Here is a 25,514-nt window from a genome sequence, read left to right on the forward strand (position 1 = left end):
TCAGAAGTCCTCTGCTCCGTGAAGTTTTCAAGTAGGACTTATTAGGCTCTTGTTTAAAACGATTCTGGCCATTTGATGATGGGCATGAAGATAAGAAGACATTCAAAAATAACTATAACATGGTGACTGTAATGCAGTTGTAGTTGATGTGACTTATCGATCTGAACATTTATCTGTTTATATCAAAGAACCCCGCACCCGATATCACTGTGGGATTCGATGAAATTGTATTCAGAAAAGCGTTAACCTGCAATGAACAACAACTCAATGCCACTGAAAATGAAAAAAACAAAGTAAGTTAGTGGATGATAATTTCTAACTACCATCGGAGACGACGTCTGACTAGCCACTAGACCTATCACTTTCTGGTGTGGTCTATGCACATTCGAAGATTTTGGAGATTAGTTATCAGAACTTTAAGATACCGGATGTTTTGCCGAGGAGGCAATTCGGAATAACGAACTCTGTCAATTGGGACTAATGTAAGTGAAAATGTATACAAGAAATTCATGATTTAGAGACGAACAAACTGAAAGTCATGGAGCGTAACTAACTAACTAACTAGAGGGCTTAGGGAAGCCGAAGGTTCATTACCGAACTAACCAAAGCCCTCCACCGGACCCTGTCCTGGGCCAGCAAAATCCAATCGCCTTGAAACCTTATCTCCCATAGATTCTGCTTGAAATTATTTTCCCAACTATGTCTAGGTCTCCCCAGCGGTCTCCTCTCTTCAGTCTTCTCGACCATTAAGCGGTGTACACCACTTGCCCCATCCATGCGTGCTCTATGACCAGGCCATCTCTGCCAGTCACTGATCCGATACCCATTCCAATTGACTGAACGGGTATTTCCGCCTAGCAATCCCGTACAAGAAATCATACAAGGACATCGTCATTAAGAACAGATAAACAGCGAAGAACTTGCAAGACGTCTTTTCCATGGATCCACCTAAAAAATTAAAATTGAATAATATACCATGGTAGCCACGGTGGATCTGTGTTCCTCCCTCAGAGTGAGAGACCATATTTCACACCCATACAAAGCAACAGGCGAAATTATTATTTTGTATACTTTAATTTTCGGGTTTTTAGAAACGAGACTGGAAGACAAAATATTTCGAACTGAGAAGTAGCAAGCATTTCCGGAATTTAATCTCCTTCTAACTTAATCATGAGTATCACTTTGATTTGTTATTGTTGTTCCTGATTGTTTAACTTTGTAACACTTTCAAAGGACTTATTAGCCGTCCTAAGACAATTTTGCCATCCTGTCTGCTGACGAGATACTAACATGTACTTAGTTTTTTCAGAATTTACTTCTAGCCCCACCTGTCTACTAGCCTCTAGTAAAACTTCTGCGTTCCTCTTTATTGTATTCATATCGTCCCCCAATAAATTAACATCATTAGCATATGCCAATAGCTGACGTGTCCCGTTCAATTGCAAACCCTCCTGCCTATCTTGGACTTTCCTGATAGCATATTCTAGCGCAAAGTTAAAGAGCAAGAGAGACAAAGCATCTCCTTGTTTTAGACTGTTCTTGATAAAGAATGACTCAGATAAATATAATTTTTCTACAGGTTTCTTTTAAGCACATTTTTATTAGACTAACTAGCTTCTTTGGTAAACCAGAGACAAAGGCTTTTTTTTTAAATCTATAAATAATTGATGTACGGCCCAACCAAACTCGCACTTTTTCTCTAGTGTCTGACAAATGCAAAAGATCTGTTCAATTTCTGATCTGTTTCTTCACAGAAAGGTGTTGATTTCAAAGTCTCTTGGCGATGAATTGAAAAAAGTTTTTGACGATGCTACAAAAATGGTTAACTTTATTAAACAAAGACCAGTTCACTCCAGAATGTTTAAAAAGCTCTGTGAAAACCTCGACAAAGAGCACATAAATCTCTTGCTACGTACAGAAATCCGGTGGCTGAGTAGAGGAAGAGTTCTAAATAGGGTGTTTGAGCTAAAAGATGAATTGCAGGAATACTTTCAAGAAAGCTATAAGCAAGAGTTTGCCAAATGCATTGAAGATGAAAAATGGTTGCAGAGGCTAGCCTACTTAGCAGAAAATTTTCGTCACATGAATCAACTGAACAAGTCACTTCAAGGCTCTGGAGAAAATATATTGACTTCAAGTGACAAGATTCTTGGATTTAAAACAAGACTGAATCTTTGGAAAAATCATGTTGCAAAAGGGAATCTTGAGATGTTTCAATTACTGGTGGGGCTTAAAATTAAAGAAGGATATCGGCAAATTTTAAGTCTTATTGAAACCCACCTGAAAAAACTATTGATCAAAATCGGACATTATTTTCCTTCCCTTTCAACACAACTGTATGATTGGGCGAGGGATCCATACTCTGAATCTTCTGCTCATCCTGAGAACTTGACTTTAAGAGAAGAGGAAGAACTTTGTGGCTGCAATCTGATCGTACAGTCAAGATGAGATTTACTGACCTATCTCTGGACAAGTTCTGGATTTCTGTGAAAGAAGAGTATCCTGCCATTCATAGGAAAGCAATAAAAATATTGCTGCAGTTTTTAACCTCTTACATGTGTGAGCAAGCTCTTTCTTATGTAACATGTATCAAGAAATAAGATAGAACTCGTCTCCTTTCAGTTGAAGATGAAATCCTTGAGTGTGTGTTTACCTAAAATTTTATTATCTAAATTGGCTTAAATCATAAAATTTCCTTGACACATATTTGTTCATATGACATTTTACTTTGATTTATGTAATGCCTTTTCAACATAATCAATAAAAGATTAAGTTATTGTAGTAGTTATTATCTGTTGTTGTTCTGTTTATGTGTTATATACGATATTGGATATTTATGTTTATTTTTTGTGTTTACAGATATGGGATTAATTTTTTGTGTGAATGAAAATCTCAGTATGAGGTGCCTTGAACAGGCAGTTTGATTTTAGTTCTTTTCTGTATTGTCAATAAACTTCAGAAAAACGTCAGTTATTTTTTGCTTAAACCAGCTATCAGAAAAAAATATTATGTTTTCCTTGTGAAATTTAAGTTTATAAAAGAAAATTATATATTATATAATAATGACATATAATAATATTTATGTAGGAGTTCCCTGAGACATGAATATTATTTCAAGGGTTCCGCAAGGATAAAAAGTTTGAGAAACGCTGGTCTAAAGGCAATGACAAACCGAACGTGTCTACATTATTTAGCAATGCCTACATATCCTTGTATTGTTTCCCAACACATTGTTGTTGCCTGTGTAATAATTAATACGGAATACTTTTCTTATAATTCTGAGGAGCCTATTGAGTATGTGTGCATTTATCAACCGAAATAAAACGTGTGAGTTCAGTTTCGGATGTTACTTAAATAGAGATTATTTAAACAGCGTGTTTTGAATCAAGTTTAATACAGATTTTCATAGAGAGTTAATAAAATAAATGTTGTCCTTATTTGTTATTAATCCCATCTAATGAAATTCTCTTGAATATAAATAGTATCATATACTTTATTTCAGGTCAGAAGCTAAGTACAAGAAAGTTTACAGACCATCAGACTACAACTGCATAGTCGTGCAGTGAATGCCTAGGTGAACAATAGCATTGACCAAGTACCATCACTGTCCTCTGATGGGCCTTTGTCTCAACTTTCCTTTCTTCTTGAAGCTATTTATTTTGTATTAAGATGTTTTAGATAAACCAGGCTTCACACACTTGCCACTTTCTAAAATATTCAAGGGTCGATTTTTTGTTGATATATAAGTCTTTATATTTTTAAATTCAAAATTGGAAGTAAGGACTTTCCCCCATGTATCTATATCTGATAATGTCTTAACATTATTATAGCAGTTTAAAAACTGTAATGTAAATTTGACCAAAAATTACATAATCCAATTCAAACTTAAATTATAGAAAAATGTTAGAATATGAAATTAAGATTTTAGTGTATCCTATTTCTTGTTCATGCTGTGTTGCGGGTAACGTGTAAACAATGAACGGCTTTTTGCAGATGTTTTATATTGAACTTGTATTAAATTTGTAAAATTAAAGTAAATGATTTCCATTACACGCCATGTAGGTCGCTTTGGGTTTTTTTTATAATCGACCTGTAAATTAAATAATATTAAATAATAATATTATAAATAATAATATTATAAAGACTAAATGAATATTAATGAATTATAAAATTATTATTTAATTTACAGGCCGATTATAAAAAAACCACTACAAACATTTCACCCACGCAAGATCACGCTATACGCGACATACATTTACGAAACAACATTGAATGTGATAATAAAATACAATTGATCTAGAAGTGGATAACTTTCTGACGAAAGATTGCATTTAGAACATTACATTTAAGTTTATATCAATTAAACACCTGAAGATGGTTCATTGAAAACCGAAACATGTCGTGGAAAAGATGATGCTCTAATTGTAAATCGAACATTTCGATAAAAGAGCATCATTTTAACATATTTTAAATATTTTAAATATTAAATGTTAATTATAGTAATAATATTTTAATATTTAATAAAATATTTTATTGGAAATAGAGTTTCAAGGCTATTTGTTATTGTTGGTAATGGGTTCTTTTCGCAAGCTCACAATTGATTTTATCACACCAATGTTGGCTTGAATTGTTTTGCCATTTGATTTGAGCAAAAGTTGTCTTGACACAACCCTTTGTTGCAGATAATGTTCCGAAAAGTCACTGGGCAGCTGTTGGTACTGTCCGTTCGAAGGCGATGTACCTGCTACGCAGTTCTCAGCTGCTTGGGAGGAACTTCAACTATCTTATTTTATGTAAGACTTGAGGTTCTCACAGCGGTGAGTATGAATATTTCTGTCTTCTGGGTTATTGCGCTGTGTAGTCTGGTCGATGTTAACCAACGTTTCAGAGGTCATACTGCCTCCGTCATCAGGGCGATGAATATGCCAATAGGGAGGCATATTCATCGCCCTGATGACGGAGGCAGTATGACCTCTGAAACGTTGGTTAACATCGACCAGACTACACAGCGCAATAACCCAGAAGACAGAAATCTTCTATCTTATTTTACTTCTACGAACCACGAGTTCCTTTATTAGCCCTACCTAGTTGTATGTTTTCAGGCATATTGTCGGAAATTATGGTTAGTTACTGGATAATCACTTTCCACAGCCATGCGTTAGCTGGCAGCAAATACGCGACATGTTTCAAGGTATATTTGAGTTTGCACGTAGCAACTGGGAATGGTTTCAGACAAACAGGTCTAAAAAATTCAGGTGTTCTAATGGAAAATTTTTTGACACATTTTTTGGTTTTCATAACTAGATATTTTATGAGCTCAGGGATAGCTCATTCAGTACAGTGACTAGCTACGGCTTGAGGTTCGATCCCCGACGGAAGCAGACGATGTTTTCTCTATCCTCTGCGTCCAGACCGGTTCTGGGACCCACCTAGTCCCTTGTTCAATGGGTACTGGGATTCTTTTTCAGGAGGAAAAGCGCGGCCTAGGCGTGATGGTAACCACTCACCCCCATCTAGTGCCGATTCAATAATGAGCTTGACCGTCGTGATTTCACACTTTACTTTTACAGCTAGATATTTTAAACGAAATTAAAGCGAATTTAAAAATATCAAGTTATAAGAATTTAATATTTGACACACCATCATCAAATGATCCACAAAAAGCAAAGAACTGAAATTTGTTTTATGTACTTAGTTTTTTATTTCTTCTTTTTCCTAGGCTACGAATTCCTGGAGCTTCACCTGTAGCTCCACGCACGTAATCATATTTTGCCTTTTCCTGTGCCTTGAGTATTTGTCTGCAATTAACTGGTTTGTTTTCTTTGTGATATCGTAAGTTTAGAAATGGTATACACAAAAGTGTCATGAGAAGGCAAAAATAAACTTTGGATGCTCAGTCTCTTTCATATTTAACTTGATGGCGAGGTAAAAATATAAAACAGATAACCAAATTAATAATTATTTGGATTTGACACATTCTTGTTTATAAAACCCTGCACATTTTATCAGACATGTTTTCCTATACGTTGATATACAGTATATCTATGCTGCTACTTTGGAATTTGGGATTAAGACTATGCATTTTATAAGCCCATTTCATATTTCTCCTCTGTTAAGGTACTGCCACTGGGAACTCAGTTAAAAATTTTGTAAAATACTTTCTAATGTCACAGGGCAGTAGTTTATGATCATAACGGATATAGTACATCGGCCTGTATATATGCAATATACATGTTCAGAAGAAGGGAGATGTCTGTTCTCATCTGAACATCATCAGCGTTACATTCTTCAATTTTATCATAAATTAAAGATTTCCGTCTTCTGGGTTGTTGCGCTGTGTAGTCTGGTCGATGTTAACCAACGTTTCAGAGGTCATACTGCCGCCCTGACGACGGAGGCAGTATGACCTCTGAAACGTTGGTTAACATCGACCAGACTACACAGCGCAACAACCCAGAAGACGGAAATCTTCATACTCGCCGCTGTGAGAACCCCAAGTCTTACATTATCATAAATTATTTTCATTGGTTTACGACAGCATACTTTAAGATTTCCTAACTCTATTTCAATTTACATATATATTCCGTATCCATGATATTTGCATACAATATTTGTTTAATAAATTTTAATATTGGAATATTAATAGGCACACTTAACCATGTAAACGCGTGTGAATTAATCTTCGTTTTCCAGAGTAAATTAAAACAAGGAACTGTGTCTGCAGAGATGATAGGAGAGTACAGAATTCTGTGGATACGTTTGAGTGAATTGGTGTCAGGAGCAGATAAGATCATTTTTGTATCACTCCGCCTACTGTCTTAAACCTGTTACATTTGATACACTGGTTTTTGGGTCACATTATTACGGAAATTACATACAATGTCGAACTTAATGTTTATTTAATAGGTGTGTAGTATGTCTCAGTTGCTAAAAACCTAATTAAAGTGCATTTAAGAGACCTAATAAATAATAAAATATTTTTCCAAGCCAGCCGTAGTGGCCACGTGATCTGAGCCATGGACGTCGTGTGCCTGACCGTTGGGATCGTGGATTACAGTCCCACTCAAGGCATGGTCGTCTGTCCGCGCCTTTCTTTGTTTGTATAGGTGGAGGCCTTACGTCGGGCTGATCCATCATCCAAGGAATCCTACCATTGTCCACATAGAGAATCAAATAAATAATAACCTCTACACTTACGGGTAAAATTGGATGAGAGAAAGAAAGAAAGAAAGAAAGAATATTTTTACAATAATATATTTAATTAAATATCTAGTACTATATCATCTATCAATTTTTAATATTATAGCCAGTGCGAGTCACATTTGATTGCACGAGTGAGCCTTTCGTGACATGCCGAAAAAAATCAAAATAATAATTCAGAACGTGGCGACTCTGGTAGCAAGAAATCAAGCGAGGCTGTGATAACTATTAAGGCAGAACAATGTAAAAGCGAGGTCGTACATGTAATGGAAACGCACATCTTTATTGCAGTCGCCGTTACTGGTAATAGTGTCTGCGCTGTTTAAAAATATTACACAACTACTAATCTGTAAGATTTGAGGTTTCCACAGCGGTGAGTATGAAGATTTCTGTCTTCTGGTTCGTTGCGCTGTGTAGACTGGTCGATGTTAACCAACGTTTCAGAGGTAATACTGACACCGTCATCAGGTTCATTCATCGCCCTGATGACGGATGCAGCATGACCTCTGAAACGTTGATTAACATCGACCAGACTACACAGCGCAACAACCCAGAAGACAGAAATCAACTAGTAATCTGCTGTAGCTGTAATCGCATACAAGGCGCAGGTATAAATACAAAGAATTTTCTTGTTTTGTTGCAGGAGTTGCGACGGAAACTCTGTTAGCTCTGCACGTCTCAATTCTTCTCTTTGGCCTCGTCATGTGCTTGTACGGACTCCTGTTTGGGATCGGCGATGGTCACTCCAGCACAAACGTGACGATGACTGCTATTGGCGTAGTCGGACTTGTGTTTGTAGCTCATTTCCACTGTATTTGCAGGAAGGCGGACTACATTATGACAACTGTAAGTTAGATCAAGCTCAGCTAAAATATTACAAGTTAAAGAAATACATGGATGTACTTTTCCTTGTATTAAGTCGTCACTGTATGCACAAAGTCAAAAATAGATGGCGGTGACCACACCCCCACATCAACACGTACACACTCACAAAATCTAAAGTGAAATGGCAATCGTCGGCCATATGTCAATTGTAATTGAAATAAAAGTCAAAATTTCAGTACGTCTCAAATACTTACAACTTTGTTTGTTACTGCAGGTCGAAACGAAAGTTCAGAAGGAGTTACATCATATCACAACATGGTGCAGAAGGCAGGACATACAGCAGGAGGTCAGTATATGCATGGAGTACGAATTATCGAAGGATGCTGGAAAGTAGTGCAGAAATTTAATGATTCAAAGCATTTTCGTTAATTCAGGTTTGCGTTTTTGCGGCGTATAAGTTTGTATATTAGTTTTCGTTGATAAGATGTTTCTTTCTCATGGACAACTTTCTTTACTATCGGTAAGCATAAAATGGTGTCGCAATTTCAAGATTATAGGAATTACATTCAGTATTTCAGGAGTGATACATTTATCATTCTATTTTACCCAAAGTTTAAATAAAGAGTGCAAACACCTCTCTTTCTAACAGACATGACCATTCCTTGAATTGCCTTAAGCAAAGTCTAGCTTATTGTTTAATTTACAGGAGTCAATTCATGGACTCTTTCTTTAACCGGCTTATAGAACAAAATGAAACGTATAATGAGCATTATAACTACATTCTATAGTAAAGTAGCAAATCACGTGATAGATTTTGTCGCTACTAAACTGAAAACCTAAGTAATAATTTTCTTCGTACAGTGACGCTTATAAGTCGATGAGAGGCAAAATTCATATTTGAGGTCAGTTTTGCAATTTATTTGTAATGTATCGTGCTCTGAGAAACAGCAGTCACACGTTTTATGGGTTATTTTCCATTTTTGTCCTGAATTGCGTTTAAATAAGCCATTCGATAAGGATTGTTAATGAAGTCAAAATCCATTTTCTCTTCAAGATGTTGAGACTCACAAGAAACATTAAATTGCAGGTATTAAAAGTATTGACAGAGGCAATTAAAATGTGATATGTGGCGCCTATATTAATGTCCATTAGTGGTTAATAGGCTAGATGAATATGAAATTAGATTTTTGAATTTTATTCACTACCACAGTTAGAATATACCAGAATATCGGATGCTCCAACTACTGTGATGACCTTATACTACAGCCAATATTCAGTTAATTTAAAATAACGAGAAGAGATTAGACGATGTGTTTCATTCAGTGACCTAACTCATTAGTACTTTGAAAACGGTTAGTAACATTATGGGGAAAGCGCAACAGGTTCCATTTGTCATTTTTCTTAGACTTCCAGGCGTATTCCATCAAAATGCCCTACCGTAACACGAAGAATCTATTCTTTCTTATATTTACTTGTTGTATGTCGATATTTCGACAACTGATATGCTTATTAGGTCAGTTGGCTCATTGACAATGGGGGAAAAGCTATAAATATACAAGAATGAGGTTGGCAAAACAATCCAGCCTGTGGAAAAATCCACCAACTACATTCTTTAAGAAGCTGGAAAGGGCTAAGCTGTTTTATGTGTGCCTCAACTTCTCTTCAATTTGCAACATTTACAGCAATTTATTCGTTTGCCTAATTAGAAGAAAAATTCTTTTCGTATTTCTTTGACATAGCAACATTCAGAAAAATTAACGCATTGGGTTACATTATTTATGGATAAAGCTTACGTTTTCGTTTGTAGAGAAGCATACGATCAGATGTAAACAAGCTTTCTCATCACCTCCCTAACAATATTCGCTCTCCGAATTAATTGACTTCAGGTAGGCTACATTTCGGTCTCAGTCCAAATAGCCCGTTCTTGTTAGATGGTGTGCTTTTGTAATTGCCTAATTTCGACCGCTATATCATCAGCTGTTCAATAAGCATGAATTCTCTGGCGTAACCAAATCCTGGAAACAGTCTTTGGAAAATTAATAGTGGTTGTCTTTAATGGAACCAAAAGTTTAATTATGGTGTTCAAAAAAGCTCATCATTGGGTACTTACCTGTGTTAGATGAATTCAAATCACACCGTAATACTTTATTTAACATAAATTTCAATATTATTATCCCATCTAAGCCTAATGTTTATGAATAAAATTCCTATCTCCTTCAAGTGCGCACAACTTTATACACGGTTTGTTTGAGAGCCATTTAGTCCAGTTCTTGTGACTCAAATTCCGTACACATTTTAATTTCTTCCATGTGTGTACATACATCTTCATATCCTGCTTCTGTAAGATCCGTTTTAATGTTAGCTTTCCATCTATTTGTAATTCTGACTAAAATCTCACCTGAAATTATCATGTCATTCATACGTGCTTAATTCTCCATCCATCTTATCCTAATTATTTAATTATACTAGTATTGGTTAAAAGTAAAAATTACGATGCTGTGGATGTTGTAATTAGGGCATTGATATCAATGCGGAACATACAATCTGGGAGACCTAATTATTAGAAGTGGAAATAATAATAATATACACCATATATTCAATAATATTTAGAGTGTGAGAATGCAGACTGGATTCATACGGCCCGGGAGAGGGTCCATTGACTGGCTGTTGTGAACATCAATAATAATTATTTTGGGTTTCTTAAAAGACCTGGGAGTGTACTACACAAACGAATTTTGGCTTCAGAAGGACTCTGCTCCTTGAAGTTTGAAGTAGGAATTCTTGGGCTCTTGTTTAAAACGATTCCTGCAATTTAGTGATGGGCATGAAGATAAGAAGACATTCAAAAATAACTATAACATGGTGACTGTAATGCAGATACATTGCAGTTGATGTGACGGCCTGAAACTTACCGATCTGAGCATTTCCCTGTTTACATCAAAGAACCCAGCCACTGATATCACGGGGGGATGAAATGATATTGTATTGAGGAAAGCGTTAATCTGCAATGAACAACAACTCAATGCCACTGATGTGAAATAAAACAAAGTAAGGAACTAAGTATGAATGGTAATTTCTAATTACCTCCGGAGTCAACGTGTGACCAGCCACGAGACCTATCACTTTCTAAGGTTGGCTATGCACATTATGATTATGGAGAATAGTTATCAGAACTTCAAGATACCGGCTGTTTGTCCGCGAAGACCAATCGGAACAGCAAACTGTGTTAATTGTGACAAACGTAAGTGAAAATGTGGACAAGATAACTGAGATTTAGAGTCGAACAAACTGAAAGGCATGAAGCGTAACTAACTAACTAACTAGTGGGCTTAGAGACCCCGAAGGTTCATCACCGATCTAACCAAAGCCCTCTATCGGACCTTGTCCAGGGCCAGCAAAATCCGATCACCTTCAACTTCTATCTCCCATAGATTCTGCTTTAAATTATCCTCCCAAGTATGCCTAGGTCTCCCCAGCGGTTTCCTCTCTCCACGCTTCCCGACCATTACCCATTTTACTCTACTTGCCCCAGCCATGCGTGCTATTTGACCAGCCTCTCTCATTCTTCTTGACATAATCATGCTAACAAAAATGGGGGACCAATACAGATTTCTAAGCTCAAAATTTTGCAGTTTTCTCCATACCTGTATCTGCCTCTGATATTCTTTTCTTACTATTTATTTCACACTCAACAATTTTGCCCTTCAAAGGTTGTAAAAGCTTCGCGACTCACTTTACATATATTATCCGTATTTGTTGTGTTTGGGTCCTGCAACCATTGAAGTTTCGTTTGCTTCCGTCTATCTATTAATTCTGAACACGCTTCATCAAACCGTAGTATATTTTGCTTTCAAGAGTAGTATCCTAGTTTCTTTTTGGCTGAAATTTTGATATACGAGGTGCGATCGGAAAGTTTCAAGACTATGTCAATAGAGGGCGAACCGGATGTAGTACGAGCTTCTGCCGCTAGGGGGTGCGGCCTAAATTCTTATTGAATCAGTGTGCCAGCCGGCATCATCGAATTAGCATTTGTTTCTTAGTTACGGGCGTTTTGGTAGTGCATTACACCGACCCTCCTGCGATTTCGGAAAGGCGTGTGCATCAAATTTTGCCAAAGACTCGCCTAAACGGCTACGGAAATCTATGAAATGCTAAAGCAAGCATTTGGGGAGTCCGCAATGGGTCGTGCACAAACTTTTGTGTGGCATTCACCTTTTAAAAATGGCCGAAACTCTGTCGATGATGACGAGCGTTCTGGACGACCATCTTCGAGCACAACGCCCGAAAATGTTACGAAGATTCGGCAGGCCATTCACGAAGATCGACGTCGTACCATCAACGACTTGTGCGACATTGTTGGGATAGGCTATGGGACCTGTCAGCTGATTTTAAGGAAGAATTTCACATGCGACGCATCGCAGCCAAGTTTGTGCCAAGGCTCCTGTCTGAGGACCAGAAGCAGAATAGACTTCTCGTTTGTCAGGAGCTCAAAGATCTTGCAAGAACCGACCCCAACTTCCTTTCTGAGCTCCGCGTGACTTCTTCCTCTTCCCAAAGATGAAAATTCAGCTAAAGGGAAGGAGATTTGAGACGATAGAAGAGATTCAGGCAGAATCGCAGATGGTGCTTGACAGGCTGACAAAGAAAGATTTCCAGGGATGCTTCCAGTCTTGGCAGCGGCGCTGGGATCGTTGTGTTCACTCCCAGGGGAACTACTTCGAGGGTGATGGATGAATTTAATACCTGAGATAAGTGTACGGGTTTTTATAAGCGCAGTCTTGAAACTTTCCGATCGCACGTCCCTGACATTTTCCCACTCCCTGTTGATATCCATGCATTCATTATCTTTATCCGTATCTAAAATTTGAAACCTATTCGAAATTATCAGCTTGTAATTGTTCCTTTACCCCTCCCTCACTTAATTTTTTCACATCAAATCTTTCTGTCTCTAAATTCTGCTTAGTTCATCTACGTACTGAAGCCCTCTCCCTCACTTTGCCACTACCAGATAATGGTCAGTGTCACAATCCACTTCTTTGAATGATCTCCTATCAATTATACCCTTTATTATTTACTGAAACATGATGCTTCTGATTTTGTGTGCTACCATCTGGAGAATTCCACATCTCTTTATGAATATCTCTATGTGGAAGTTTTGTACTCTTTACAATTAGATTTTTGGCGTGGAAAATTCTGTTACTGTAACACCACTGTCATTACTTATTTCATTCAGACTCTTTTTCCCTATTATGGGTTTGAAAATATCCTCTCTCCCAATGTCTGCATTGATATCTCGTGGCATAATTTTCATGTGACACTTATCAAAATCATCAAATACTGATTTTGCTTCTTCATGAAAGCTATCCCTGATATCATCACTTTTTCCTTCAGTTGGGGCTTGCGCATTAAGGACAATAATTCCCCACCAACGTCCGACCAGAATTATGTTAGGAAACCTGTCACTAACAAATTCTACTCTCATAACTGCTGCCCTAATTCTGCTATGAACAAAAACCTGTCCCTAACTGATGATTATCATTCCCCTTTCTAACTAAATGCTTGAAATTTTCCACTGCGATCACGTACTCCCCCTCCCATCGCACGTCCTGTATTGCTACAAAAACTAACTAGTAATTCTCTAATTTCCTGCTCACTGATTTCAGTCCTCCTGACCTATGGAGACATCTAACATTCCACGGTCGAAATCTCATATTCTTTTTCTTTTGTCATTCTCGTACCAAGGAGTCCGTCCGGCTCCGAAGACTGATTATGTTTTTCGTAACAACGCACTTATTTACGGTTAAAGGTTGTAAGCCTCACGCCCAGCCCCCAAGCAGGAGAACCACCCTCCGTCGTTTGTCCGCGACTGCTTATTTAATATATTCACAGCTAACCTCCATAACTGGAGGCTGTTCCTCCATTCGCAAGCTGACGTGCCATGTCGTGGTGACAGGTAACTACCAAACATGGTAATGATATCTAGATAAAACTTTTTAAATTTAATTGGTTCAAGAAATATATATATATATATATATATATATATATATATATATATATATACGTACACACGCACGAGTGCGCGCGCAAACAAAAAAAAACACAAAGACTTGTCTGTGCCTGTGTATGGAGAGAGCGAAATCATGGTATCCACACCCTTTAGCACTGTGGTAAATATATGTACCACGTGCTTTACAGTTCAATAACTCAACATTTCTCCCATATATATATTATATATCATATTTGTATATCTTTCTGGCTTCAAGACACAAAAACTATTATTTTTGATAAAATCATTGAGGTACTGATGTTTGTAAATCGATGCGGTTATGTGAGAAGTAATTATTATTTGAAATTTGCAAAGGAGGTTCTCGAATGTGAAACATAAGTGTAACTCGGAGATAACTGTGTTGTTAGATGTTACGGCGTGTAGCTTCTTAAGAAGTAACCGACGTTTCAGAGATGCTCACTGCCCCTTTTACCATGGTGAAGGTCTCACTGATGATGACAGCAGCACGCACCGACGAAATGTCGATAAGGTTTAAAGAAACTATACGGTGCAACCTTCCAGAAGACAGTCATACTTATACCTGTAACCTTGAGAATGTGAAATATCACTTTGGTATAGTTCCGTTAAAAGCCCATTCTTCAGTTCAGAAAAAATCTGAAATTAGTAATTAACTCGTCTGTATGTCGACTCTCTCGTCATTAATGCTTTTGATTTAAGATACAAATCGATATGTTTCTTTTTGCATTTTAAAGTGGATAAAATCAGTTATAGAATTTGCACATATGTAATCTGGAGGGTATGAAGTTTTCAGCGCAACGAAACAACAGCAAGACTACCCTGTGTAGCTAATAGTCTCCCAACCACCTCCGTGGAACTCTAGTTAAAGTCACCGTTTCTGCTAGGCTGCTGCTGACGTCACTTGCGCACAAGCTATGCAGTTATGAATATGGTGTTTTCACAGGCAAAACCTAGGTCCATCCCTCATATTACCTAGCATCCAAATTATTTATTGGTTTTTGTGGTGCATTTATAAATCGGTATACTGACAGAGAATTACCGATTCAGGCAACAGTACACCGAATGGTAACAAAATTCGCGACACAGAATGTGTACTTATGTGACAAACGTGCTCATAATACAACAGTGCATCAGCTACAACAAGGGGACACGTTTACCAGAATATTGTAGTGCGATCGGTTTCATCGTATTGTGCTTTAAGATTTCCATGTTCAGAGTTGAGTTTTAGATGGGGTATTGAGAATATAAAATTTGTTGGTATTTAAAGCTCTTTGAAAATTCTTAAAATTACTTGATACCCAACTGTTTCTGGTTTCCTTAAACGATACTGACAAACCGCATCTCAGATACCTTACTATACATTATAAAGATTAAAATACGTGTCATGTAATATAAATTACCGTTAGTGTAGGAAGAAGCTGTTTTCACACAAAGTTGCTCTTCAAACAAAATTTATTTTTCCGGAAGTGGGACAAGAGGTGTGCACAGGGTATTGGTTGGGAAGCCTGAGGGGAAGAGACCGCTGGGAAGACCTAGACGTAGATGGGAGGATTATGCCAGGCGGGATTTATGGGAGATAGGTGTTGAAGGAGATTGGATTTCGTTGGCCCAGAACAGGGTCCGGTGGAGGGCTTTGGATAATTAGGTGATGAACCTTCGGGTTCGGTAAACTATCTGGTTAGTTATTTAGTTAGTTAATTACATAGTTTTCCCCAGACCCTATCGTCTTATCTCTTAGACCCAAATATCCTCCTCAACATCCTATTCTCAAAGACCTGCAATCTGTGTTTCTCCCTCAGATTGTGAGGCCATGTTTCGCACCCATATAAAACAGGCAAAATTATTGTTTTGTTATTCTTTAATTTTCAGGTTCTGAGATATCAGACGAGAAGACGAAATATTTTGAACTGCAAAGTAGCAAGCTTTCCAAAATTTAGTCTCCTCTTAACCTCCTCATGAATATAATTTTGATTTGTTATTGTTGGTCCCAAATATTTGAACTTTGTAACAATTCAAAGAATTTATTAGCCACCCCAAGACAATTCTGCCCGCCTGTTTGCTGGCGAGATACTATAATGTAATTAGTTTTTTCTGAATTTACTTCCAGCCCCACCTGTCTCCTAGCCTCTAGTAAAACCTCTGTGTTCCTCTTTATTGTGTTCATATCGTCCCCCAATAAATTAACATCATCAGCATATGCCAATAGCTGATGTGTCCCATTCAATTGCAAACCCTCCTGCCTATCTTGGACTTTCCTGATAGGATATTCTAGCGCAAAGTTAAAGAGCAAGGGAGACAAAGTATCTCCTCGTTTTAGACTATTCTTGATGTAAAATGACTCAGATAAATATTTAAGTATACGAATTTTGCTACAGGTTTCATTTAAGCACATTTTTATTAGACTAACTAGCTTCTTTGGTATACTATATTCAATAAGAATATTATATAGCACTTTTCTCTTCACAGTGTCAAAGATTTTTAAAATCTATAAATAATTGATGTACGGTCCCACTGAACTCTCTTTTTTCTCTAGTATCTGACAAATGCAAAAGATCTGATCAATCGCTGATCTGTTTCGTCTGAACCCACACTGTTAATCCTCAATAAATTCATTCACATGTAAAGTTAATCTCGCCAGAGCAATATTTGATGGAATGTTGTATGAGTTTTATGGCTGAGAAATTTCTCGGTAATTGTCACACTAGGTGTTGTTCCGCTTCTTATGAATAGGAATAATTATGGATTCCTTCCATTGTTGTGGCATCTCTTCCTTATCCCAAATTAACTGAATAAGCTTATGGATCCTCATATGCAACTCTTTGCCACCTGCTTTAATTAATTCTGCTGGAATCTGATCAATACCTGGAGATTTATAACTTTTCAACTTCCCAATGGCTAGTTCCACTTCATCTAAACTAGGTTCTGGCACCAACAGTTCAGCTGTATGTATTTTAATCTGTCCAATATCAACAGTCTCATGAACATTTAAGAGCTTGCTAAAGAAATTTTTTCACGTATTCACAATTTTTATTGGATCTGCAAGCAAATTGTCATTACCATCATTTACAACAATAGTCTGAGGTTGATATCCTTTCTTAAAGTTACATATTAACGCCTCTGTATATTTCTCTGATATTATTTCCTTATTATTTGTCCCAAGTTCAATAATTTTACCATTCAGGTATTCCCTTTTTTTATTCCTAAAGATTCTATTAACTTCACATTTTATGTTACACAGATTATCCGCATTTGTTTTGTTTGGGTCTTGCTGCCATTAAAATTTTGTTTGTTATCTTCGATCTATTAATTTTTTACATTCTTCATCAAACCATAGTTTACTTTGCTTTCACTTATAGTATCCTTGTTTCTCTTTGGCTGAAATTTTGATGCAGTTTCTGACATTTTCCCACTCCCTGCTAATGTCCAGATATTCATTATTTTTATTTGTCTCCAAAATTTGAAACCTATTCGAAATTTCAACTTGATATTGTTCGTTTGCCTCTCCCTCACTTAAGTTTTTCAAATCAAATCTTTCCGTGTCAAAATTTTGTTTAGTTCATATCTTAATTGCGTCATGTTTGTGTTTATTAATACAATAATTTATTTACCGTCTTTACACAAACTTAAAAATGTTGTTAAAATTACTTAAAATTATAACATGTTTTCATTAGATACTAGATCTTGTTACATTTTACATTGACGACATGTTTCGATGTTATCTCATCATCATCAGGTCTATCAATTAAAATCTGTGCAACAGATTTTAATTGACTTTCCGGATTCGACAAGTGTCCATAAACGGGATCATATCTCAGAGACTAATTATCCAATCCGAATGAACCAAGTGTTGTTTTGAAGAGGAGTGTATATGTAACAACTCTTCCTGGGCTCCAAGTGCGTATCTCAAAAACTCAAAAAGATACGAGGCTGTGAATGTGAAAAAGTTTGAAAATGTCCCGATTTTCTTAAAATGTCGCGATATATGAGAGCAAAGTAAAACCAGAATTACAAAAATCGGGCACAAATGCGTAGAGCACAAAATTCCAAAGAGAATGACATCGAAAACGCCGGACCCGGACCCAAAACGAACGCGCAGTACTGCCGCGAATATAGGCAACGTAAGCGCGCTGTGACAACTCAGGCGGGATCTGACGAGCCTGGGACAAGTATGGATGTGGATTTCGTTGCTGATGAGATGGAGAGTGCAATGGAGGTCGACGCAGACCCATCGGACCCACTTCGCATACCCAATATGGCGACGGCGACAGAGACGCAGAGACATTCGAACTAGAATATAATAGTGACAAACCGCTCGTATTGATGGGCTATTTCAACACTAGTGACGAAAATTTGGAACTCTTACGGGCATACCTTCAGAAATTCTTTAAACTTGAACTAGTGAATGATTTGAACAAACCAACCACGCAAGGGAAAACTTGTATAGATTTGACATTTGCAAGAGGTATTCAAATAATTTCAAAGCCATATGTATCCTACTTCTCATACCACTACTCTGTATTCAATAAATTTAAGTTGCAAATGAATTAAACGATTCAAAACAAAAATTTTGTTTAATTTCAATATACTATACACGATTGACGTTTTCACGAAAATAACTGCGGCAGTGTCTGACACTGCCTATCAATTTCTTTTTGTTAAATATTGTTAGCCTTTGCCCTACCCCCAAGCTGGAGGACCACCCCTAGACCGCTGTCCACGACTGCTAACCTCCATACCTGGAGGCCGTACCTCTATCCGCAACCTGAGGACGCGACATGCGGTGGTACGAGGGACCATCACCATACATTGTAATTTATTAAATTATAATACAGGCTTATCGATAAACGTGCTTATGCTCGCAGGCCCACATGTTCATGACGAGTAAATGCCCAAAACTCGCCGGAACTTGGAAAAAGATTTGCAGGTCCTACATTTCTGGAGAATTCTCGAGGAGATGAACACATAGATTATTATTCGCAACGAGAATCGAATCCTGAGCATTCTGCCTGTCACCAGCTACTTTATGAGCTGTCTTAGATTATAAATATTAATTACTTTAAAATTAATAAGGTCTTTGTCTAAAACGTGTAACAGAATAAGGAAATGATTCGATCTATGTGAAATAACGGCCATAAACGCATTTACTCAAATTAATACTAACAGAGCATTTTCCCAGTGGATGAACTTATCTTTCTAATAGTGTTGTTAAATTCTCTGTTAAATTGAAAATATCGAACTATTGATGTAATACTGCTATTAATATATAGTAACGTATATATACACTGACAGCAAAATGTAAGGAAACATTTCAGCTATTAACGAAATTTCAGTAGAGAGAAACATGGTTTCAAAACCGAATCACTTTCTGCCTGCACAAATAGTTCATGTAGGTCTGCAAGACACTTTTCCAACAATCTCTGAGAACAGGAAGAAGTTTTACATTGACAAAAGAGAATTGTGCGTTCCAACCGGCATTTCGACAGATGCTGATTTTTCAAATGAGTTCTTTCATAATCAGCTTAAACCACTCTTTGTCGTTATGCGTTTTTTCGGGCTTCTTCCAATTAATTTGCCGTTTAGAGGTAAGTACAGTTATTATTGCATTATAATACTTGTATTTTAGTTGTAAACGACTGTACTTTAAGATGTTTCCTAATATGTGAAATAGGTTTAACAGCTTTGATTCAATAAGCACTTATTACAATTATTAAATCTTTAACACAGTATATCTTTCGACATTTAGAATTCGTAAATTTTCTTAAAATTTTCAAACATAAATCAACCATACCCCTTCTTGCACCGGGTACGGGCAAAATGGGGTAATTTACATTCTTTTAAAGAAAATTAATTTAAAAACGGTAAATCTTAGAACTAAAGTAATGACTCATTATAAATTTCAAATATACAATAAATCCACACAACGTTTCCTCAATGTGGTTATCTTTATTATTGTCCCTTCCAAATGCCTCCAAATATTAAGTTCCCATATCTGCCCTGATCTCTCCTACATATATATTCGTGTTGAATATAATTCAATTTATAGAAGTGCCGAAGCATTTTATGTATGACGAGACAAATTTCTGAGATAACTGGCTTTAATGACTGATGGTCTTGCTGGAAACAGAATGAATCCTGAATTATGCTACGCGACTGTGAACGTGTGGTGATATATTCACGCTGGTACAATCATAGCAGCAGTTGTGAGTAGAGCAGACTTTTGTGTGAATAAATTTATATAAGTGGAGTGGGCGCATAACCTTCCCTTGCACCATAAGCATTTCCTAATTTTTTGTGTTTCGCATAAAATCGACACTCCGTTAGTAACTCCATGCCAAGTACAATATCTATTCTAGAGGGTCCTCGTGGTAGACACCTGGCTACATGGAATGCTTACCCAAGTGACGAAAACGTATTTCTGCGAAGGCCACACAATCTCATAAGATATATGAAGTTGTTTCAATTTCGTTCCTTTACTATTCATGGATGGAGCTCTTCTCCTATCCCAAATTTCGATTGGAGTACCGTCAGGTGACATTATAGGCCGGCCTGTCCTTTGTTTACGATTGATTCTGTTTACCTTTAAGAACTCGACAGTGCTCTTTGGCAGAGGGCTAAATGAGGAAGGTCTTTGCGTGTCTTCGTCTTCTAGTGGACTGATAGTTTTCTTGGTGTTCTCCGCCCAACCGATCAGTGACTTTTTACCTTTTAACTTTCTCAGATATGCCACAGAGAAGCTTATAAGTGCAGGGAGACCTTCCTTTCCAGCTGATCAACAATCTCATTCCCTTAAATCCATTTATTTCGGCACTCACAGGAATCTTTCTATGCTGTGTTCAGCTAGTGTTACTGGCACATATAATACCAGCAGCAATTGGTGGTATTTCCAGACCAGCCTCGAGTTTATCCTGTAATTGTCAAATGTTTTGATCGCAGCTTCGCCGTTATAGAGATTATAAATGCAGAAATCCCTGTTAAAATTATTATAAGTGCATGCCTTATCCTTCAGCCTAAAATAAAATGATACACTGCCCTAGGCTAAAGCTAAATCTTTGTCTCACCCAATAGCCATTCTTTCCAGCTCCAGTTCCTTAGTTCCCGTTTTCTTACAGGAATGGGACCTCTTTTCCATTCACTACTGTCAGTAAGCGAAACCGTGAATGGATTTGGAATGTAAGCCCCGGAATCATTGTAACGGTCCCTATCTGTGAAATGGATAGTCTCATGACCTGCGCTTGGCTCTCTTTTCCGTGCCAAATATACTTGGGCTTTCAATGTTTATTGCAATTGAACCTGTACTTTTCCGCGTGGATCTCGGCCACCATTTTGAAATGAAGAAGAAGCGCCCCAGGTGGTCCTCAACTACTACTGTAGGAGCTGTTTTCATTGCACCGGTTACTTTCCACTTCTGCTATGTCCGGAGATAGGGATTAGCTCTATCGATTGGGGCTAAAGGAGTAGGTTTTACCTGAAGACGGACATACACCCCGATCTAAGAAACGTCGTGGTTTTATTGATTTTATTTAATCTCCGACGATGAATAATGTCCAGAAAACAATTTGCTTCAATTTTGCCTCTAATTTCAGGAGTCCCAACATTCGAGCTGTTTTCGTCAATCATGGCCTACTCCATGTGCATCTATGCTGTAACAACGGTTATAATCTGTTTCATCGTCGGAGATCTGTCGTCCGTGCTGTTTTCTGAGAAGATCGATTTCCTGACCACGATCTTCTACTCAATGCTAATTTTGGTTATGTTTATTTCCATAAGTTCACCTGTACTTATATGGCTGGACGCCTCCAACTATGTTCATTACATCAACAAGTGGACTGAATTTCAGGTATGTAAATCAATTTTGAAAGCAAATGGTAGATATTGTTGAAACCCGAAAAGAAATTAATTGACTAAGAGCAAACACACTGAATTACAATAGAAGTTTTCTTCTCTTTTAGCTACTCTTCCTCAAAGTCACTCATAATAGACTGTCATTGAACGTCAAGAAACGCTGCATTTTTCACGCCATCCGCTGCTCCACCATTGGGTTTTCAGCTATAACATTCCACTTCTTCACTCCATACCTTCGCATATGGCAAATTCCGGGCTTATTCTACGCCATAACACTAGTTAACTCTTACTTAACCCTTTGGATTTCCACGTGCATAACTCTATCTACGGCCGGAAAGACACTGTCCAGGAACTTTAAGGTCTGCTATAAGAAACTGACATTTCAAGTTACATATGTTACCTTCTAACTTCAGGGTTCATATACAGTAAGTTTGACACTGAAGAATAGTTATGGATTAAATTTAATATTAAGGGCCTACATGAAACGTTATCAGGTGGAATTTCTTTTAGTGTGTAGGTATCCATCTCTTCGTAACTTTTACATTATAAGAAGTTCAAAAAGAATTTTGTCTAATTAAGAAGTATGGTTGATTCTACAGATTATAAGCTTTGGGTGATGAGCTTAACAGGAGGCTAAAGAAACCTGCATTAGCAAAAGTTCGCAGACGATAAAAATACATAAAATTACCTATTAAGCATAAGATTTAATAATTGACTTGCCTCATTCTCTTCTAATTAACAAACGAATCGAGCAAACTACAGTCTGATATAGGCCTGTGTATTTTCTAAAATTTTCAACGACATATATTAATGACGTCTTTCTTGTTTTCGTCTGATTCAATTATTTTATCAAAAAATGTCAGAACAACATAGATTCAGAGGGTGTACAGTATATGTTTAAATATCCCTTAACATGGTTTTTGAAGAACAAATGTGCCAATTAATAAAAGATAACGTCCACACCAAATTACACTCAAATTCGTCCATTGGTTCTAGAGTTGAATCCTGCGCACGGACGGAGAGACGGTCATTCTTTCGTTTCTTGCAAGAAACGCGCAATAATTCAGTACTTAGCTGTGTTGTCTTAGATATGTTTAGCGCTGCAACAATGGAGTTATATTTGCTATAAATAAACTAGAAGGGCAATAGGATATTAAATATTCCACATTACACAAAATATATGCATACCTGAACAACAAAACTAATAAAAATGTTTTCACTCTTTTCGTATAATCCTACGAAATTAATCCACGATGAACTGGCCTATCGTTAAAATTTATCATCTTGAAAACAAGAACAATCGATACGGCAGTTCAGAGAATCCCCGATTGTTTTCTTTGCACTTTGACATTCTGAGTTCTCTTAACAGCTTTAGGATATTAATGACATACTCTCAAGAAACTGATCACATTACTACTCAATTCAATTCATTTCCACTACAACTAATCATTTAAAAAGCATAAAAGCTATTTATAAATGCCATTTTGATCTTCTGCTCTAATGCTTCAATTGCTCACCAGAAACAAGATGTTGAGAGAATAAGAATTTAAATATACGGCCTTAAAATTAAGTTTAAAATATTATAAAGTGCGTAGCATGCGCAATATTTTATGTCATGGACTCTCTTAATTTGTCATTTATAGAGAAAAGTAATTTGTTCAAAAAACACAACGTTTAATTTATACATTTAGCAAACAGCTTCAAACGAAAAAGTTACAAATCAAGTTCTGTTGACGTAGACAAAGGAAATAACGAAATTTAATTCTGCTCATGACTTAGCGTCCACCCCATTCTCTTTCATGTGATGAAAAGATAATATTTTGTGAAGAGTACAATTTTATTACTCTCGTCACCATGGAGTTTCCGGGACTTATTGTATAATATGAAGATTTATAATTTGGTTCCCCTCTGCAGGAGGAACTGAGGCGGAAGTGTTACACAGCGCAGAGCATAGGGCAGTACAGAATCCTCTGGTTGCGACTAAGCCAACTGGTCTCCCGGTCAGGTACGCAGCTTTGCAGTACCGGTTATTGAACAAGGGACGCAACTATGGAATCTGATCTTAGAATAAATTAGATTGATAAACTCATTACCAACATTTTTATATCTTTAATTCTTTGTGAATTTCAATAAGAAAATCTTAGTCTTCCACACGGCAACTTTCCAAAACGTATGGCCATCAAACCATCTCCATGATTTCATTATAACCGTACTAAATTTCCAGCCGTAACCTTCATCCAATATTTCAGTCCACTGTGTAAATCATGAAGTTATGTGTTATATTATTATTAACTGAGATCTGATTGGTTCAAACAAAAATGACAGTGCATTTCTTGGATAGATAAGCTACCAGCAGCAGAGTTATACAGTATAACCTCTCTAACTTGGACAGTTGCGGTTCCACGATAATGTGTCCAACTTACAGGGGTGTCCAGGATAGAGGGAAATGGGAAAATCATCCTTTCAAATTGTCGTGTAATAACAATGTGGTAATTGTAAAGTATTATGGAGCCCTTCCCAAAAAGGAAATTACTGATACGAAAAATCAAAAGGGTAAATTAAATTTTTACAAATTTTGTTTCCACTAAATTAAACTTGCATGGATAAGCTCACAGGGAAGGGCACCGATACTTTACGTTTACCGACAATGTAATCTATTTACTTACATAATCTAACTACTGTAGGCTTGCTCGAATTAAGAATTAATGACAATAATAATAATCTTTTGAAACCCACTCTCGTGGTTGCACATTACACCCCAGCCTCAATGAAATTTTAAATGTTCAGAATATATTTTTTTTAATTGTACTTAAGGCATTAGCTCAACATATGATGTAACTTATTTCTTGTAAAAACGTCCGTCACAAGACACTGCTTTTTTGCTTTTATCTTTGAATTTGTCCATCCTCTTTCTAATTTTCGAGGCAATCCCAATAAGGTTTCAACCATTCCTTGTTGGTTATGAGCGAAAGCAAACCGTTCCAATTTCTGTTAACACTGTTTAACTCAGTTGCAAGCACAGTACTGACAAAGTTAAAACTGTACCAGTAATACGTACTGTGTCCAGTGAAGGGTTCAACAAAATAATTCCATTGATGTGTTCAAAGTCTCACACCTTCAACCATAAGGTAATCCTCAGGTAGAAGGCATTCATAAGTCATAAATTCAAACAACAAAATACTAACTGAAAAAGTTTCCCATAAAAGCATTGAAGCTAAGTGCATGAACCTGTCCAACTTACAACAAAAGGGGTGTTCAAGTTCCAGGATAAAGGGGTGTCCAAGATATAGGGTGTTGTGGACATGTAAAATTATAGGATATTCGCCGGTTCCAATTAAAAGTGTCCAATATAGAGGGGTGTCCAGGATATAGGGTGTCCAACTAGAGGGGTTTTACTGTACTTGTAGGTCTATCACAGTTCGTATAGTGGAGGATACAATATATTAAACCCAATGGTAACAAGTATTTCAATCTTAACATGACCTTGAATGTAATTTTGTTCAGAAGAAATATTTCCAGTGACATCCATTAAAGACATTCAAGGATCAAGGTACATCCTTCAATTTTTATTTTTTAGGTGGAGCCATGGAAAAAACTTCTTGCATATTCTTCGCTGTTTATC

General features: G+C 37.0%; 1 protein-coding gene across 1 annotated transcript; it reads left to right on the plus strand.

Annotated features, from left to right (window-relative positions):
* The first annotated feature begins 5,094 nt into the window (after positions 1 to 5,094).
* Positions 5,095 to 18,065, plus strand: LOC147873353 (uncharacterized). Its single transcript, XM_087351416.1, has 4 exons — positions 5,095 to 5,191; positions 7,844 to 8,046; positions 8,300 to 8,371; positions 17,784 to 18,065. The coding sequence occupies exons 1-4, from the start codon at positions 5,182 to 5,184 to the stop codon at positions 17,904 to 17,906; spliced, it is 408 nt and encodes a 135-aa protein (XP_087207542.1). The 5' UTR covers positions 5,095 to 5,181; the 3' UTR covers positions 17,907 to 18,065.
* Positions 18,066 to 25,514: the final 7,449 nt, after the last annotated feature.

The sequence above is a fragment of the Zootermopsis nevadensis genome, unplaced genomic scaffold, assembly GCF_977971745.1.
Source record: "Zootermopsis nevadensis isolate Lab colony 2312 unplaced genomic scaffold, Znev_1.0 Znev_ptg000019l, whole genome shotgun sequence".
NCBI lineage: Eukaryota > Metazoa > Arthropoda > Insecta > Blattodea > Termopsidae > Zootermopsis > Zootermopsis nevadensis.

Excerpts from the sequence above, each read along its gene's own strand:
- LOC147873353 (XM_087351416.1), top strand. Across the intron at positions 8,047-8,299 it reads CGGACTACATTATGACAACT|GTCGAAACGAAAGTTCAGAA; the intron begins GTAAGTTAGATC and ends TTGTTACTGCAG. Across the intron at positions 8,372-17,783 it reads GGCAGGACATACAGCAGGAG|GTCTATCAATTAAAATCTGT; the intron begins GTCAGTATATGC and ends CATCATCATCAG.